Raw genomic sequence first — 18567 nt, forward strand, 5'->3', positions numbered from 1 at the left:
CCTCTGCTCAAAGCCTCCCGCACACGTTCCCTTTTAAATAAAGCTCTCAGGCACCTTCCATGCTCCAGATAGCCCCCGCCCCCGCCAGTTTCACTGTCCTCTTCCTTGCCCCTTGCTCGTGCCACCGCTTCGACACCAACACCCTCCCTGCTCCTCAAGCTTCCAAGCCTGTCCCCGCCTCAGCCCCTCTGCACTTGCTCGGGTCTTGGTGTGGCTCACGCGCTTCCTTTTCTGGGTGCTGCTAACCTGCTGCCTTATCAGTCTAACCCCCGCCTCCCCGATGATGCGCTCCTGTTCCTCCAGGGCACCAGCACCACTGGGCCCTCTCAGGGCTTGTGGCCAATGGCCTGCCCCCTCCGGGTGGAAAGTGAGCTCCCCGAGGACAGGCTCTCTGATCTGTTCTCCGCCGGCTCTAACTTGTAGGGCAGAGCCCAGCATGGAAGAAATTCTTGACAAGTATGGGTTTCGTGAGTTAAGTAAGGGAGGAGTGGGAGTGAGGAGAAGGGAACAGACGGGAGAGGACTTGGAGAGTTCGAGTCCCTGGGACTGTTGGTGAGTCTATGACTAGTGTCCCTGACTCCGTGGTGGAAAGACTGCAATGAGTAAGCTCAATTTTTTTTTTTTTTTTCCATTTGTAACAATCTGGCTTATGTTTTGAAGTTCCTGGTTGTTCAGTTAATTTCAAAGAAAGGGTCCCTGGAGCTGTCACTGTGCACAGCCCTCCTGACCGAGCACTGAGGGGCGGGTGCCCACTTGCTGCCCCTGCGGCCTGTGCTGCACCCTCTCCGACCCGGGTCTGTCCATCCTTGTGCTTCTGAGATGCACATCTGTGTGTGACAAGTGCAAAGGCATGATGGCCGAGTGGAGACTGTTTTTCGGATGCATCATGAGAGGATAAGGAAAAGCGAGCTTCTTACAAGTTACTTGGGGGTTAACACAATGCTCCCAATGTGGCACGCTGTCGAAGTGAATGTCTGAGAGGAAATGTGTCTTTGAGGTAGGAGAGTGACAATTTAACAATGCACAAGACTGTTCCTGAAATTCCAAGACTAGGAAACATGTTGTGTGAGCTTCCAGCAGAAGGAATAAAACATCCTCCTGGGGCATACCGAATTAAAGTCACAATGTACCAGTAAATGAAGAAAGGAGAACGAACAGAATAATACTGTCCACAGGGATTATGACCTTTATGTTCCATAACAAATTACAGAGAGGCATGAAAATCGGCTTTCTTTTCTGGCTGTACCACTCTGCTTCCTGCAAAAACCTTTATATTAAACTTTTACGTGACAGGATGCTTTTGTAAGAACACGTCCATATTTACTGGTCCATAACTGAGACACACAAATCATTTTCACATCTGGACTATGTATATAATCTGGACTTCTCTCAGTGAGTTTGCAGGCATAGATGGTTCTCGAGTGTGCAAAATTTAGAGCTTGTTGAAATAACAAGACTTTGTTTTTCTAGGTTTATAGTAAAGTGCAGGAGATTGAAATGGGCAGCTTTTATTAAGTAACACACAAATCATTTGTTTGTTTTTGTTAGGAGACCACAAAACAAGATCGATTTTCTTTCCTTTTTTAAAACAGGCTTTCCAAATTAAAAAAGCATATCATTTTATAAAACATTTCACAGGACATAAAATTGTGAAAAAAATTCAGATGATTTTTAAGCTCCCAAGTGAATTCATTTACTGACTAGGCACATTGGTGAGTCGACGAATTCTAAGCAGTCCGTAATTCGAAGGAAAGCCCCTGAAAGAGAAGAAAATGAAATACATTTGTATACATCAAGAAGCTAATAATTATTTATGCTCTGTTGGGGACTGCAGGATTTAGGCAGAGGAAGGAGGCAAGTAGAAACTTAACAGAAATAAGGATATTTATGGAAAACGAGGCAAAATAAGAATTATAGAAATTTAAGAACATAAAATATTTGTGTTCAGTAAGGCAGATGCCTGGTAAATTAGCGTGAGGAGGATCAAAATACTCTCCATTACAAGGCTTTTGGGTCTGATTTCAGAACGGCCCTTGTTTGACATGGAACCTCTAATACCAAAATGTGAAACGGGTCCCTGGGGGTACACACTGGACAGTCCTTGACATCCTGTCCTCTGAGATGAGACCCAACGTTTAGATGTATTTACAAGTTTTTATTAACTAACACCAAGGAATATATTTTAATGTGCTACAAAGAACATAACTGTTGTTTCAAAAACCCAATGGGCATCAAGAAGGAAGAAGAATGAACCCAATCAACGTGGAGAAGTGGCCGTCACGACACTTATTCCTCACGGCTCTGGTCACACACACCTGGTCCTGCGGGGACCTGTCAGCACCATACTGCTCGTGGTGCCCCATGACCTGGCCCCTCCCAGCTCCCTGGCACTGCCCCGTTCCTCTCCCGGCTCAGGTACCTGCTCAGGTCCCCCCACATGGCGCAGCTTCCTGTCCTGGTCAGCGCCCGCCTCGCTCACCTACACCAGCCTGGCCATGCCTGCCCTTCTCTGCGAAACCTTTTCCTGCCCCTCCTCCCGGGGTTCGCCCCCTTGCCCCATGGCTGCACCACCTCCGCCTTCACTTAGCCTCTGATCGCTGCACATGGCCCGAGACAGGGAGCCACGTCTCAGGAGCCATGTGGTGCCACCTGCGCGTGCTTCGGCGGCGGCGGGGGGGGGTGGCGGGGGGGTGTGCTGGGACCCATCGATGCCACTGCAACAGAAACGCTGATGCTGTAAAAGGTAAACATTGAATGAAGTAAATCTATTAATTGGGGTTTTGTTTAGTTCATCGATGGGTCCTTCCAGAACAGCCTGATGACTGTATCAGGGCACACAATGTGACGGACGCATTCCTGACCCGGAGGGGCTCTGGCTGGAAGCTCCAAATTAGGTGTTTGCCAATCGAGTGCAGCAGCCGGGACTCTCAGAGTGAACAGAAAAAAGGGTTCTTTGGCCAAAGAAGAGAGGGAAGATCTCAAAGCGTGGGCAGGATCTGGGGAACAAGAGCACAGGAAAAGCTGGGCGGGGACACTGTAAAGGAGCACCCCGGGCCCCCACCAAGCAAATCTGTTCAGGCTCGGGAGTGGGGGGAGCCTCACAGCAGGAAGGGCTCCAGGGTCGGCGTCTGTCAGCTGACCCTGTCTCCTAAGACACGGCCCGGGGGCTGCTCTGATGGGGTCCGATGCCCCCGCATGCCTCACTCGTCCACGCCAGGACCTGACCCACACCGTGCCAGCCCATGCCGGGCGCCCACTTGGAGGGGGGCACAGGTGCTAACAGCTGATAGTGAGGAATGCGTGCAGCATGTAGGGTTCGAATTTCCTCGGGAAAGCAATACAGTAATATTCACAAAAGATGGAAAGGTTCAACGACCCTACGTCAGAAATTGGTTCTTAAGTTGTATACAGACGTGTGCAATCGGAGACGGAGGGCTAGGCTTCCCAGCACTCGCACTGACGAGCGCAAATGCTGGGGGTGGACTTCATGTCCATCAATACTCGTTTGAAGTACAAGCCACATAACTCTTATTCAGTCAATAAATAGAAAAAGGTAGGCTTACAGTATAGAATGGTAGAAAATGAACTTTAAGATGCCCTCTAAAGTGAAACAAAGGGGGTAGAAAACAGTGTACTGTTTCGTATGCGAAATGGTAATAGTTTGAAAAGAAACATGTGCTTTGCTTATGCACAGACTATTGCTGGAAAAATATACAAAAACCAATGCCAACAGCTTCTTGGGGGCGTGGGGGTTCCATCATATACCCCTGGAGTTTTTGGATTTTGTACCAAGCACATGTATTACCTATTAAATAAAGGACATCTTTTGGCTTCCCAGCTTCCCATTTCCTCCCACTAAAAAAGTCAGTCGTCACAGAAGTAACTATCTTATTTCCACTAAGAAACCAAACTAATATTGCAAAGTGCTCAGGGCTGGCATTTTAAGAATTACAAGGTTGTTGGCTCATTCATTCCCTTCCTCTTGTGTTCCACACTGAACACCTCATCAGCCCCCATTGTGTGCCAGGCATGATGCTGGCATCTGGGTGGACCAGTCAAGAAAGACACGATTCCACGTTCAAAAAGCCTCGTCTTGTAGTTGGTGAGAAAGACACGTCAATGAGCGGAGCAGAGATCCAGCCCGGAGACAACGCCTCCGGCTCCAGCCCGGCTCACTTCACACGGCGTCTGCCCGTTTCTTCTCTCTCCCCATTTCTGGGCCTGTCAGAGATGAGGCCGCAGATATGGACACATGAGTAAGGCCGGGGTCTTGCCAGCAGTGGTGGTCAAATGAGACTTTTCGGTATCTCTGTCTACACCTGAATGGCCACATTTAAGAACCTGCCAAATTCTCTGCAAGTTCAAGGATGACTCTAACTCCACCTGGTAAGGCCAAGGACGTCCCAGTCCACTCTCCTCTGCTGTGGAGACACTGAGCCACCTCATTCATTTCACTCACTCGCATATTCAACTGTGCGTACATGGGTCCTTTCCGGGCATAAGCACGGCATAAGCATGGGGCACACACTAGAGGTTTCTACGCTGGTGGGGGTGGGTGGAGAGGTGCATGAACGATCCGTTGAGGGACAGTTGTTGCAGAATTCAGGCAACTCCAAGGAAAGCTTCCGGGACAAGGGGAAGCTTCCAGGCTCACTCTGAAGCTGGACAGACCTCAATGACTCACTGGGCCGAGAGCTGGCTGAGAGGGGTAAGGAAACGTGATTTCAGGCAGAGGACAACCCAGACAAGAAAGCACCGAGAGGGACGTCCAGTGGTAAAGGTGGTGCAGCTGCGAGGCTGGAACACAATCATGCTGGGCTTTGGGTTCAAAGCCAAGAGCCTGAGCTCTACGCTGCACGCCAGAGTGTGAGTGGGGGGTGGGGGACGGGGCGGGCAGTGAGGGGCTCATCACACTACGGTCTGAAACAATTTTGGCGCTAGGTGCCAATCAATGAAATCGAATTCCGCTGAGAATCAACCTCAGTTGGATGGGATTTTCCATTAGATAAGAGGAGGATGCAATTCAGATCTGAAAACGTTCTACAGCCTTTCTGAAAGATGGACACAGAATCAAGACAAAGTAGATTTCATGATTTTCAATATAATCATAGGGTTTTTTTCCCCTTTCTATCTGTACAAGACACTGAATATCATTGCAAATAGATCTTATTTGCATAGAAAATAACAAACTTTATTATTTATATTCATTACCTAAACCCTATAAAGTGGCTTCTATTTTGGCTAATTGGACTCTTGATGACATTTTTATTTTTTTCTCCAAATTATTGGTTTTAGACTCTGGGATTCATTTCTCTGTACACAATGACCAGAAGCACTAATTTTGAGTTAAACCAATGGAGCTAGACCTTCTGAATTATAATCCTGTGGACATGAGTAGGGTTTTTGTTTTTGTTGGGGTATTTTTTGGTCTCTGCTAACTATTCCCAAGTGCCCCTAACACTGTCTGCAGGGAATCCTATTGATCCACTGACAAAGTCACTCTCTCATAGTCATTGACTTGCTGAACACTTACGCTGCTGAGAGGAGACTGAGAGGATGAAAGGTTAGAGCCCTATTTTTTAAGACACTCTGTGTCTGGATATCAGATCAATAGCCAGTGCAAACAGAGATTGGTACAAAGTTCTTGTTGAAGCGGAGACTTACAAGGCCCTCCTCTGCCCAGGGGGAGGGAGCGGGCAAGCCGAGAGGTGAGGAGGATGTTACAAGGGAAAAATGGGGTCACTGTGTCTAAGCTTCTTAGAGGGACGTGTGCGACCCTTCATTCTGTGCTCCCTGCCGCCCAGACAGCACATCTGTTGCCTTCTCTGATTACTTCATAGAGCCGCCGTCTCCCGGATAGTCGTGCTTTCTTACCATTCCACGCATTCACGTTAAGCAACAAACGAGCAAATCCCTACATCAGTGTCGCACGTGTTTCTAATCCTTCCACAGTAACACCGAGGCAGCCAGCATTCCTGGGCCATTTTCTGGGTGGGACACTGCCATCTCGACTGCAGTCCCGAGAGGTCAGGTAATTAAGCAAGGTCATCAAGCTGGTAAACGACAGAGCGGGGATACGCATGCTTCCCAGAACACCTTCCCCTCTGTGCTGGGGTGATCTCCTACTGGCGCTCACGCCCCTGCTGGCACCCGCCTGGCAGACAGGTCTCTCCTCCACGCGCCTGCACGTGTCCTACGGACTCCTTCCTTGCCCATCTCCCCAACAGGCTGTCGCGTCTTCAAGGACAGGACTATGTCATGGGCACTGAACTTCCAGGATCTGTAGCACAACGTATCTGCGTGGACACGGATACTGATTCAAGCTGGACGTCCTGATCAGAAGACGATTCAGAACCTAAATACTGTCCAAGAACTTCTCCCGAAGGAATCTGGTGCGGGGGCAGAAGAGACAGGGAAGGGACTACAGGACAACAGCTGTGTGCTGATGGCGCTCGGGGCCCTGGGGGTTACAGGCAACATGTAGACGAGCCCCTGCACTCAAAGAGATGATGGGGGAGTCCGTGCTAGTCCAGAGCTTGGCCAACAACAGAGACTCTGGATTAAAGTTTAAAATTGGCTCTACCAGTTGCTGGGTGTGAGTTTTTTACCTAAATGATTTCACGTTTTGAAGCTGAAGTGTCTTCCTCTGTAAAATGGAGGCCACACTTACCTTTTTATAGTTGTGAGGATTCAGTGAAATCATTTACTGAGAATGACAAGCTTATGCTTGGTCCTAATGGCAACATGTGACCAACCTACATTACTAACATGAGTATAAACTCAGCGTGCTACTTCAGGAGGGCACTGGGCCAAGTCCTGAGGAGCGGGCACGATTTCTGTAGGTGAAGGAACAGGGGCGAGCACGCTTCCTTTCCATCCTGAATTACCGCTGTCTGAGGAAGGCCCACGTCTTAAAGATCTTTACGTTCCCGGTGCCTCTTCTGTGTCTAGTACAGAACTCAAGCTTAGTACATACTGTAAAATGAGGAGAGAAACTAATCCCAGGAGGGTAGATGAAGGTTAGAGGAAGGATCTGGGAACAGTGCAACGTGCTCTGAGGGGTGGGGAAGACCGAGTGTCTACAGCAGAGTCTTCATGTGGAAACTGGAAGCAAAAAGGCTCGGCAGACTATGTGCTAAAAATGGGAAGCCCTTGGAAGCCAAGCAGGAGGATTCTTGTCCAAAAGTATTCCTGCTGGTTCCTGACCTTTCTGGTTCACGATCCCTTTTTATAGTCAGTGGGGCTATGGGTTCTCTATAAAATGAAAATAAACATAACACTGAACAATAATTCCTATGAATTAGCTCTGAAGACCATCTGGGGGTTTACCTTCTAGGGACCTATCTATAATCGCTCACTTAAGAAACCTACATTATTATTCAATATGCTAATCCCCCCTCCAAAATTACTTACTAAGGAGGAAAGAGTGAAAAATTCCAATATTAAAACCACACATTGAAAAAACGCATGATGAGTCACATTCCCTTTCTATGCAAGAAAAGTCCCCCTACCCCACCCCCCCAAAACCCCCTCAAAACCAAAAATCTTATTTTGGTCCATGAGAATAAAGAGACCTATTCTCTTCCCAACAGTTAAGGTAATTATTTCAGGTGAATTTTGGCTATTGGAGGGGAAAAAGGCTCAGCTATTTCCCATACACATTAAATACGGGCATTCAACTTGACAATTAAACTTCACATTTACTGTAATACTTTTTAGGTTACAAAACACTCACAATATCAGCTCAAACACTCACAGTATTAGCTCACTCAATTCTTAGCAACAACTACATGCATTAAGCATCATTCTCCTTGTGCTGATGTCCAAAGGCACATAGTCAGGGGCAGAGCTAAAATACAACTACTTTTAAAAAGCAAGACACTCGGGGCACCTGGGTGGCTGAGTGGGTTAAAGCCTCTGCCTTTGGCTCGGGTCATGATCTCAGGGTCCTGGGATCAAGCCCCACATCGGGTTCTCTGCTTAGCAGGGAGACTGCTTCTTCCTCTTTCTCTGCCTGCCTCTCTGCCTACTTGTGATCTCTGTCTGTCAAATAAATAAATAAATAAAATCTTAAACAAAAAAAAAATTTAAAAAAATTAAAAAAAAAAAAAAGGCAAGACACTCGGTGATGTCAGGGCCTAAGTAGTGTTTTTGATGGTTTAGAAAAACAAAACAAAACAGACAAAAAACAAGAATACCCTGAAACCAAACTAATGATGCATTTTCCTTACAGATCCCTAACTTAAAAAAAAAAAATACAAAATAATTTTATAAAACAACTGTTATGTTACTTGTCTTATACAAATAATAACTTGTTTTGCAAAATTCAAAAAGGACAGAAACATGCACACACAAAATCATACCTTCACAAGCCTAAGATAATTATTGTCAAAAATCTGGAGCATACCAGCATAATTTTTTACCTACAAATATATAGCAGGTACACATAGTCAGTTTTTAAAAAAAATAAAATTGGGGTCGTATTATACGTTAGGCTTGATGAACTGCTTTTTTGCCTTAATAGTTTGGACATTTTTTCATGTTACTGCCTGGGCTTCGATTTCTTATTGAAGAAAGCAACCCAAGTATTAACTGCTGTGACGACTTACGCCTCTGCCTTCCGTGGCACCAGCAAGGCTGGCTGGGTCTGACTTGTTTATATTCAGGGAGCTTCTGTTCTGACTGGAGGAGTTAATTTGCCGTAATCACCAGTGCTGGTAATAGGAACGAACGTGGGATATTTTCCATGGGACTTTACATAAGCATGAAATTGTCTTCATCTTCCATAACACATCACAATAATTGGAACAAAAGGCACTCACCTTTGTTTGCTCCTTGGGCACAACCAGTTCCTCTGACTTCCCAAGATGGCTGACATTTCCTAACAAAAGAAAAGACTTTTTTACTCAAAGAGAAGGAAATCTCTTAAGAAACAAAAATTAAACATTTTACATCATCTACAATTAAAAAAACAAACAAAAAAAAACCAAAAGAACAAAACTTAAGCCAAATGATTAAAGAATAACTTTATTAAATATTTGTCAGTTTTAAGAAGTGCCCTCAATTACTAACCAAAGAATGTATTACAAACAACTAGTTATGAGGTTTTACATTTGTTTAATAGGGAATAATTGGCCCCAATTAAACTGACTGAACTAAGGCTTTTTAGATTACTAAAACAAATTAAACTTTTTAAAATGAGAATTTAGGTGATCTTAAAACCTCTCTAAAATGGATAATGAAACTTGCTAAGTTGTAATCTCCCTGGTTTTATTAGTTATATTAAGATAAATTAAGTGAGATTAAAATCTTATTTGATTTATTTACCTTTGACAATGAAGACCGTTTAAGGGTTACACATCCTCAGCCTTGGCGAGTGCGACCTCAATTAGTCAAGTCAGATTGTCTTTAAAAGCTTTGTGCTTATTGCTTCCAGCATGGAGCGAGGTGTTCATTAAGGTACCAAAATTCTCATAAAAAATCCAAAGTTGCACTAGTGAAAAAACGCTCAACAAGATGAAAACTGATCACATCTTTTTCAGAAAATCAGTAGTTATTTTAAAACCAGTTTTTAAACAAGATTTGGTTTTGCGTCGTTTTAACGTGCTACTCACGCAGCTTAACACCATGTGGACTCTTTAAACAGCATTTAAATCTACGGTGAGTATAGAATGGTACATTTAATTTTATACCATTTTTTAAGTCAGTTGTACAATGTTTAGTGTGACCCTTTTATGACAAGCGTTGTTAAATGAACTCTTTCCCTGTTTACAACTATTTATGAAGGCCTTTTTAAATAAGAGAAACATGAAATTGTTAGCTCACACACACGGAATTTCTTTCAAAAGTTTATTTAGTATCAAGCAAGAGGAGACTTTGCTCAACACTACAGAACATTTCAAGACTTGAGTTACAAAAGAATACCACATTATTTGCACTTGTAATTGGCTTCCCTTTTTACGCATGTTGGCAAGAGAAAAAAACTAGCATATGGCTGAAAGATAAAATAACTAATTGCTATGGAAACCTTTAAAATGAAAGGTGAGGCTTATGTTAAAAGGATGGATTAACATATTTAGTAAACCTAGTTTTTTGTTTAACACTAGTTAATCAAAGTTATTTTTTTCCTTTTGATGACCTATTTTTTTCATATACAGACTGGAAATAACAAAATTTTACATGTCTTTTTTTTTTTTTTTTCTGCCCAGGTTGATGTTTCCACAAAGTAGTTTTAAACTTCCATCCATTCAGATTTTAAGCATTTTGATTTATTTAAAAAGGGATTGTTCATAGAAAAACATTACTTTGAACAGTACACAGGACTGGTGGAGACTGGCTATTTCACAACACCAGACAGTACAATCAGTATCTCCCGTAGGGCTGGTCTCTGTAGACGCCCTTTGCGGTCCTCGCTGCAGGTGCCTTGTGTCTCGAGTTAGTCCAGTCCTCTTGCCCTAAAATCAGTAAGATATCGAATCACAATTAGATCATTGCCACGGATCCCGCTGGCTTCATTTTTCAGAATCTACCTTAACCCTGAACCAGTGGTAGATGTCATATTGAAGACAGATAGCCCTGAGGTACTAGGGGTAAAAAACAGAAACAAAAACAAGGGTAATTACTTAGAGAAAAATTACAAACACAATAGAAAATGGTTGCTCCACTAACAATACCTATCAGTATGGGGGAAAAAAAAATGATTTTTGTGTCTTAAATGGAAACCGACTTTGTAAGAACTTTCCTTTTGGTCAGTCACTTTTAACAAAAGCTCACACACTCAAACAGCAAACTGAACTAACTGCCTTTTGCTAAACATTAAGACATTTATGAATGGGAAAGAGAATGGGAAGAGGATCACTCAGACTTCTTTTGACGGCAAAAACAAAGACAACACATAAAGATTTGTGCAGGCAAAAGTAGAGGAACACAATGAGCAGTGTGGGGGCGGGCAGGGTGGGAGGGAGTCCTGGGTCCTGACACCGACAGAGTGAACTGAAGTCCTGTTCAGGGGAAATGTAGCCTCAATAGTACTTTCCGAATATGAAATAAACTCGAAGACAGAATGTCAAATCTCTCTCATCATAATACTAAATCCATACCAGACAAGTGTACAAATAACAAAAGGCATTCCATCATCTCGATCTCCTGAAATTAAACACCTGTTCCATCCCAGCGCTCTCAACGAGTCATCTACAAGTCTCCGACAACAAACAGTTAACATCTCTGTGGCAACATACAGCAATTTAAAAGCCATGTGTCCACTGAGACCAATCTGAAAAGGCTGTGAAGGAAAAATACTTAAAATGACCTCTTCTTTTGATACAAACATGCAATCAACGTCATTCCCTCAAGCTAACTTGCATCCATTTAAGTAGACAGCATTCAGCAAACCAAGGTATTTCTCTTAAGTGTTTGTTACAAAAAAAAAAAAAAAAAATCCAAGGTGAGGTCATCACGGCTTGGGGCAGGTGATATAACAAAATGCACTTCAAAAGGAGCACCGGAAAATGGTTTTTTAGTTATGTTCAGAGAAATGTCAGAACATCCATTAATCAGAATCCTGATTCACTTGCACTGGGTACCGGAGGCATTTATCAGAGCTTTGCAACTGATTGAAGCTTCCTGTTCTCTGATCTCTTTGCCCTCCGGCAAAGGAGCTTCTTACAATCATTAGGTTGCTGCCGCCAATTCTTTTAATTAAACCTGTCCTCCTTCTGCATAGAGACTTTGGACCTGGATTCCCCAGCATCTCTACCAGCGCTCACTGAATTAAGTGGGGTTTAGCTGTCTCCTCATAAGACAGAGAGCACCTTATGGCCCCCCACCCCCTGCTCAGTGCTTTTGTAACCTTTATGGAATAACTCCCACTGTAATGTTTTTCGAGGGTTTGGGATCAGAGATGCATTAGAATACGAGGATGGGGGTGGGACAATCCTTTGGGAGCTACAGTCTCCAGGGCTTCGTTTTCCTTCACTGTCAAGAAGCAAAGATACTTCAAAAAGTCCCGAGCTATCAAGTGTCTGCAGTCTGGCAAACGACTCTATAAATGAGAAAATCAGCACATGGCAATCAACCCAAACAGAAAATCTAAGTTGAGAATGTGAATGTAGGCAATTTTCTTTGAGTTTTTAGTCCTCTTTAAATATTAAATTTAAATCTTAAAGGAGCTGAAAATAGCTAGATATGCACAGATGAACTGAAAGGGAAGCTGCTGTTTCAGTGAAAATGTCCTTACGGATTTCTCCTCAGTTCCGGTCTGGAAGGTGTTTCTGGGACCACTCTACCCGCTCTATTTCTGGTTCGTGTCAGCCAGTTACTCACCGTAGGAATCATAGGTCTCTTCACTGAGTCCATGTCCATAATCATAGTAATCAGCACCACTGTATTGAACGAAAGACGCCAAAAAAAAAAAAAAAGGTGAAAACAGGATAAAATAACTTGACCGAGCTTAAATCATATTTAGTGAAGTATTCTAAAACTTAAAGATAAGCAATCGAGGGCAGGGCTACACACTGAAAAAAAGAATTCCCACTGAGATGGCAGAGATCCAGCAGGGAAACTTTAGACCTCAAGATCAAAGATTTCCAGCTGTAATACCTGATAAAGGTGCCTGGAACTTTAGCCACAGACATCGGCCAATGAGCACCATGTGAGAGTCTCCGTGCACGACGGATACACAGCCTGTGTGTCCTGGAAGGGCAGGGTCCACACACAGGACGGGTGTGCCGCGGACAGAGCACTACTCCTGGCCGGGCCCCATTGCCCTGGAGAGGACGGAGAACCACAGGTCCAACAGAAGGAAGGCAAGGATGTTCCCTCCTCTCTAACTCCTGCCTACCAGAAAACCCGACGCTGCGCGATCTGTGGGCTTCACAGCACTTTATAACCGGGCCTGAGGTCCAATGTTCTGTTTCACCCGCACTGTGGCATCACTGTCAGGAAGTCGGTGTGACGACTGTGTTTTGAAGGACAGCAGGGTGACTCCACGCCCTCTGGTCATGGTCCCCTTGCAATGTCCGTGAGGATGGAGGCGGAGCATCTTTGCACAGCACCGGCACATCTATGTTCTAACGTAGGGCATCCTTGAGATACTGGGGGAGGGGCGGAGGGAGCCTGTTATCAGGGCCATTGTGCAGATAATGCGAAACGGGCTACAGATACACAATGTATTTGAACCAGGCATAATTTTTTATAGGAACAAACCTATGGAAAACCTAGATTACTAAGCCATGGCAGATATAAGTAGTTTATGATGCTATTCTGAGGATCCAGGGAGGAGCTTCCACTCACCCTCTCAGGCCTTGTGCTTTCCCACTCTACTTAATTTTGTAGGGAAACAATCGTCCTGAATTTGTTATCCTGGACTGTCATGGAAATAAACACTCTCATTATTCCAACCTCATGCAATCAAGTAAGAAGTTCTAATCAAAATAGAAAATGATCCAGCTCAGCTGCTTAACACCTTAGGAAGTTGCAAGATGAATAAAAAAATCTGTGGAGTGAGTGTTGCTGAGTGCCAGCTGCCGAGGTCCCACGGAGTCCCCACAGCAGCCCCGGAGGTGCGTGGGGCTGTCATACCCATTTTAGAGATAAGGAAGGATGCTGCTGCAGATCGGAAAGCCAGGATGCCAGCCAGAATCTCAGAGAACAGACAAGTGATCAAACCCACACCTGGCGCTCTTTCCACGCATCCTGTCAGGTGAGCGGCTCCAGAGACTCAGCCACTCTGATGGCTGCGGCACAGCAGGGCGATCCTAGGATGAAGCGGTGAGCAAGGGAAACAAGCCTCAAGCATGTGCGGATGGCTCTTCACCTCTGCTCCTCTGCCAGAAACGTTCTTCTCTGCTCTCCTAATCTACCTGCTGCTCAGTCTGTAGCCCAAATGCTACCTCCTTGGAAAACCTTCCCAGTTTCCCAGGGGCTGGCTCCCCGAGACGGCACACTTTCCTTGTCCCGCCTGCCCGCCCCCCCCCCCCCCACCCCAGCCCCAGGACCTCCCTCTAGATGGACTGAGGCGGCGCCTCACCAGCGGCTGCATCACAGGGCTTCCCAGAGAACGTAATGCTAGAGCAGTTCTGAGCCACTCTCCCGGCTGAGGAAGGGATGCAGAGAAGGCACCGACAGGGGGACGGCGGCAGGGGCCTTCCAGGCAGCGCCAGCTGCACACGTAAGGCACAGATGCACGAAAAAGCCTGAATAATCCGAGTGTCTACAAGTACCTCCATCACACAGAGCTAATAAGCACTGATAAAACGCCGGGGCTAGACTATTCCTCAGTATAAAATGCTTCCTCCACGTGCAAAATATAGGTCAGATCTTGATATCCTGGTTTAATCACATCCTCTAGTTAATTACACACAGTGTAACATACTGGTTATGATGGGAGCTCTCCGGAACAGGACATAAGCGCTCTGCAATGTGCCGTGTTAAGAAGCTCCACGGCTTTTTAAATGTTGCCCAGGAAGAGAACAGTCGCTCCTACAACTGACCTATTACACCACGTGGCAACGTGCAGCTTTTCTGAGGAAGGGCACATGGTGACAGAGTTTTATAAAAAGGTCTTCAGGCTGAGAGCCGAAACTCCTAGAGGACGTGGGAGAATGGCAGGGTGAGGGAGGACGGGCGCGCTGCTTAGTGAGACCCCTTCACTGACCACGTCTCCATGTGCATAATTGCACTTAATCTCCCTAAAATCACTGTCCTTGAAGACAGAGCGGCCGAGGCTCAGGGAGGCTGGGCCACCTGCCCAGAGTCACACAGCTCAGAAGGGACAGCGCCCACATCACGTGCTGAAGACCCACACCAGTTGCGGACTGTGCTCGCCGTGGGGCCACCTTACACTAGTGGGGGGTGGGGAGTTCCCTGTCCACTCTGACCTGCTCTGTCACTCTTCCAGGGTGTCTGACTTGCCCCCTCTGGGGCATCCAGGATCCCTCCTCATGCTCGGAAATAGAAGGAATAACACAGAACTCATTGCCGTAGGATCGTGGTGAATTATCACTGCCTTCTCTGTCTGGTCTCAAATTCCCTCTCTCCCTTTCAGTAGCCCTCACTTCCTCTCGAGGCAACAAATTTATCTATGGTGAGAAGCAAACGGGAGGAACTAGCAAACATTTATATTAAAAAACAAAAATTCAGCAACAACAAGCAATATAAGAAGTAATATTGTTTTCCTACCTCTTAAGGTTTTATAGTTTTAAATATGAGAATTGCCTTTAGAGTATTTTCTTTTTTTTTCCATCTTGAGTTCAGAAATTCAGAAACTAACCCCTGGACACTGGAGTCTGAACTGGGGCCCCCACCTGCCGTGCTCCCTGGGAGATCTGTCCTACTCGCTGCCTTTGTGCTCCATCCGTCAAACCATGGGCCTGTTCTAGAAGCTACGCAGACCCCGGGCTGCTCTGACATTCTCGATGGCTCACGCACAGCATTTGGCCACAAAGCAGTCAAAATAACTTCTCGTTTTGTTGCAAATAAATTGGCTAATGTTTCATAGAAACTCAGCACTAAATTAAATGAACTTCAATCCTCTTTCCAAAGGTCAGAAGTTACACCATAATGGCTCCTTAGACAAATAAAACCCTGATGTTCTTGAGAATTCTATCTGTTGCACAAAGTGAGTTACGTCTTCACAGGCCTAAGAGAATATGCTTTACAGAGGTCCCCTCAGCGCACCTCGAAGTTATAAATAGCAGGCACTGAAGCTCACCAACAGAGAGGTCGAGCAGTTGCTTTTTGACCCAACCAAGTCTTGATTAAACGGACTGAACAGTAATGCACATCAGTTTAGACTGGACATCAGTCTGTGACGTGCCCTAAAATTGTTCAGCATAGAAAAGTCTGGGGCGAAGAACGTTTCCAATGAACAGTAGGATGAGAGGGAGCACAATTTGCTGCTCCGCAATGGTTTGGTGATAAGACCATCGCGGTTTTGACAAGTGAAAACTTTAAACTGACATTTGCTATCATTCCACCCACTTTCTGATTATTTATTGCAAAACTGTCACTGAGCCAGGAAGCTGAGAGCAGCTGAGCCCCATTCTCAGACCTGTCAGTTCCACTGAATTGCTTTGCCAGTCCTTCGGCACGTGCCCCTCAAATGTCTACTGACCAAAGATGTGTCCTATTTCCCAAGGATAAACTCAACACCCAACATATGACAAAAGGAAAAAGACACGAAGAATCTCTTCACTTATGCACACGACATTATAACATAACATTAATAATAGATTAGAAAACACATTAGGCCACGTAAGCCTCAACTCCATCACAAGGGATCCATGGAGCTGGTCCTTGAACGGATCAAGAGCTGTTCCTGCTGGTACTAAGGCCATGTCTGCCCAGGGCCTTTTATTCCCCCCACATTCTACTCCATCCCCGTGGCCGAAGGAAGTATGAGGATGCGGCCTAACTCCTGGCTTTCCTGGAGGTTCTTGGTTCCATCAACCAGAGTCAAGAAACAGACAACAGAGGGGTCAGGGAGCAAACTGCAGCCCTGGGACCAAGCCCACCACTCTCTAGACCTTCTATTCTCCATTGACAGGGGACAAGAGGACGACAGAAACTGAGACCCCATATCACCTTGGCCCTGTGGGATCAAGAAGACAATCCCGACATTTATATTTATGTCTCCTGCCCTTTCAACCTCTTCAAGACTCTCCACCAATTTCTACTTTAAAGTCACTGAAACCAATCTCACGAAGCCCCTTCCTTGTATTTACGTCAGCTCAGCAAGTCCTAGACCACGAGATGCTCTTACCCATAGGCCTCAAAGTCCTGCCCACCTGTTGCTGTCTGTCCTCAGCTCCTACCCAGCTCTGCAATCCTTTCTCTGTGCCCCCTGGAATTCATGGCCCACTGCTGGCAAAACTCCCTATATAGTCAGTTTCCAGTGTCCTCAGGGCAAAAAAAAAAGTTGTGTAGTCATTCTTTTCACCAGCCATTCCCTTTGCCTGGAATGCTCTGACCTCTAGGTATCTGTGTGGTTAACTTCATCTTTCTCAAGACTTTGCTCAAATGAGGCTGTCTCAACAAGGTCCACTCATTACGACTGCAACCCCCCTGCTCCGGCAACCCTCACCCCCAGGACTCTGCTCTATTTTCTCCTACAGCATGTGTCGCTTTCTCTCGTGCTTGGTACTCATTTATTATACGTACTGTTTCCTCTCAGCAGAATGAGAATATATGCTCTTCAGGGAGGGACTTGGGCTGTTTTATTCGATGACATACCTCAAGCTCCTTCAGAATAATACCTAGTACAAGGCAGATACGCTGTAAAATTTATTAACATCACCAAGGCAGTGCAAGAAAGACAAAGCGTTATCAGTGAACAAAGGTGAATAAGACACTACTCCTCTCGCCTCACTTCTAAAGGTACAAAATAAAAGGACTTAAAGGATTTAATATTTTTGGATGTGGAATAAACTTGGAAAATACGGTGCGATCATTACTCTCCAGAAGCTAACGAAGATGAACAAGTACATTTCCACAGAAGAGGGTACAGGAGTGTCTGAGCACAGAAGGGTGGCCAAAACACCCTGGGATCAGAGTCTCATTACAGTGGGAGGTGAGAGGAAGGTAGGAAGGTGACATGGACTGGCTGAGGGACTGAATGAGGAGGGAAGAGGCAACAGGTGAGTCAGGGTCAGGCTACAAAGAAATTCACGAACTCTCAAAAAAAGGGGAATCACTCCACTAGGTCAGCTGGTATACACAGGGGCACAGAAAGTGTGCACCCATGTGTATTTTTTCTCATTTAACTTCATGACAAATTGATGGAAGTAGATATTATTCTATCACTTTAATAAAATTTGAAGCTCTGAAAGTTACCTAAACTATCCAAGGACGATCATGAACGCGTAAGGCCCAAAGCTGTTAAGTCAGGTCTGTCTTGCACCACAGCTGATGTTTATCCGTGAGGAGCTGCCCTCTCCTCTTCTGTAATGCTAGAAAGTCTGAAGTTAATCCTTTCAACAGGAAAGTTAGGGCAGTCTGTTCATCCCTGGCATTAATTCTTTCCTCATCTCACGTGAGAGTCACAGCTCTCTGCACACTTGGTACGCCCTTCGATGTATGTAATAACTTGCGTCTTCAACTTCTCAATTTTTTGAAATTCTCTCTTTCCCTTAATCTTATTTTTTTCCGTCCTGGTAATGCCAGTGAGGTTCCTTTTGAAGTTTTGGGTTCTATCTTCCATCCAGCTTTTCTATCCTACTTGGTGACTCTTTATCCTTTGGTGATACTCAAAGGCCTTTCTGTTGACTTTAAATCCCAGGCCCCCTAACTGGTTTGGCCTTTGTGGCTTCCGTGTCCTCTGACCCATATGAAGATTTAACTACTTACTTCAGAATTCCTTCTACTCTTTGAACTCTATTCTGTCCCAGTGTTAGTTTTTCAGTTTGCTGAGTGTGTGTGTGTGTGTGTGTGTGTGTGTGTGTGTGTGTGTTTAACGCTGGATGTTTTTGATTTGAGATTTTCAGTTTGTTTGTCTAGGGATGTTACCTCTTATTTACTTATTATTATTTTTTTTAAATACTGAACAGGGCTTTTTTTATTAACATATAATGT

General features: G+C 45.1%; 1 protein-coding gene across 4 annotated transcripts in view; it reads right to left on the reverse strand.

Moving 5' to 3' along the window:
- Nucleotides 1-1160: 1160 nt before the first annotated feature.
- KHDRBS3 (KH RNA binding domain containing, signal transduction associated 3) overlaps nucleotides 1161-18567 on the reverse strand; it is a 194355-nt gene continuing 176948 nt past the window's right edge. For 2 of the 4 annotated variants that reach the window (XM_046018870.1, XM_046018892.1), the window contains exons 8-9: nucleotides 12322-12380; nucleotides 10152-10454 (exon numbers count right to left, since the gene is read on the reverse strand). In XM_046018870.1, the coding sequence (XP_045874826.1) occupies nucleotides 10363-10454; nucleotides 12322-12380 (151 nt within the window). In that variant the 3' untranslated portion in view covers nucleotides 10152-10362. Of the gene's footprint in view, nucleotides 1758-8822; nucleotides 8882-10151; nucleotides 10455-12321; nucleotides 12381-18567 lie in introns of those variants that run through there. The other 2 variants (XM_046018882.1, XR_006820274.1) reach the window with 2 other exon arrangements.

The sequence above is a fragment of the Meles meles genome, chromosome 1 (assembly GCF_922984935.1).
Source record: "Meles meles chromosome 1, mMelMel3.1 paternal haplotype, whole genome shotgun sequence".
Lineage (NCBI taxonomy): Eukaryota > Metazoa > Chordata > Mammalia > Carnivora > Mustelidae > Meles > Meles meles.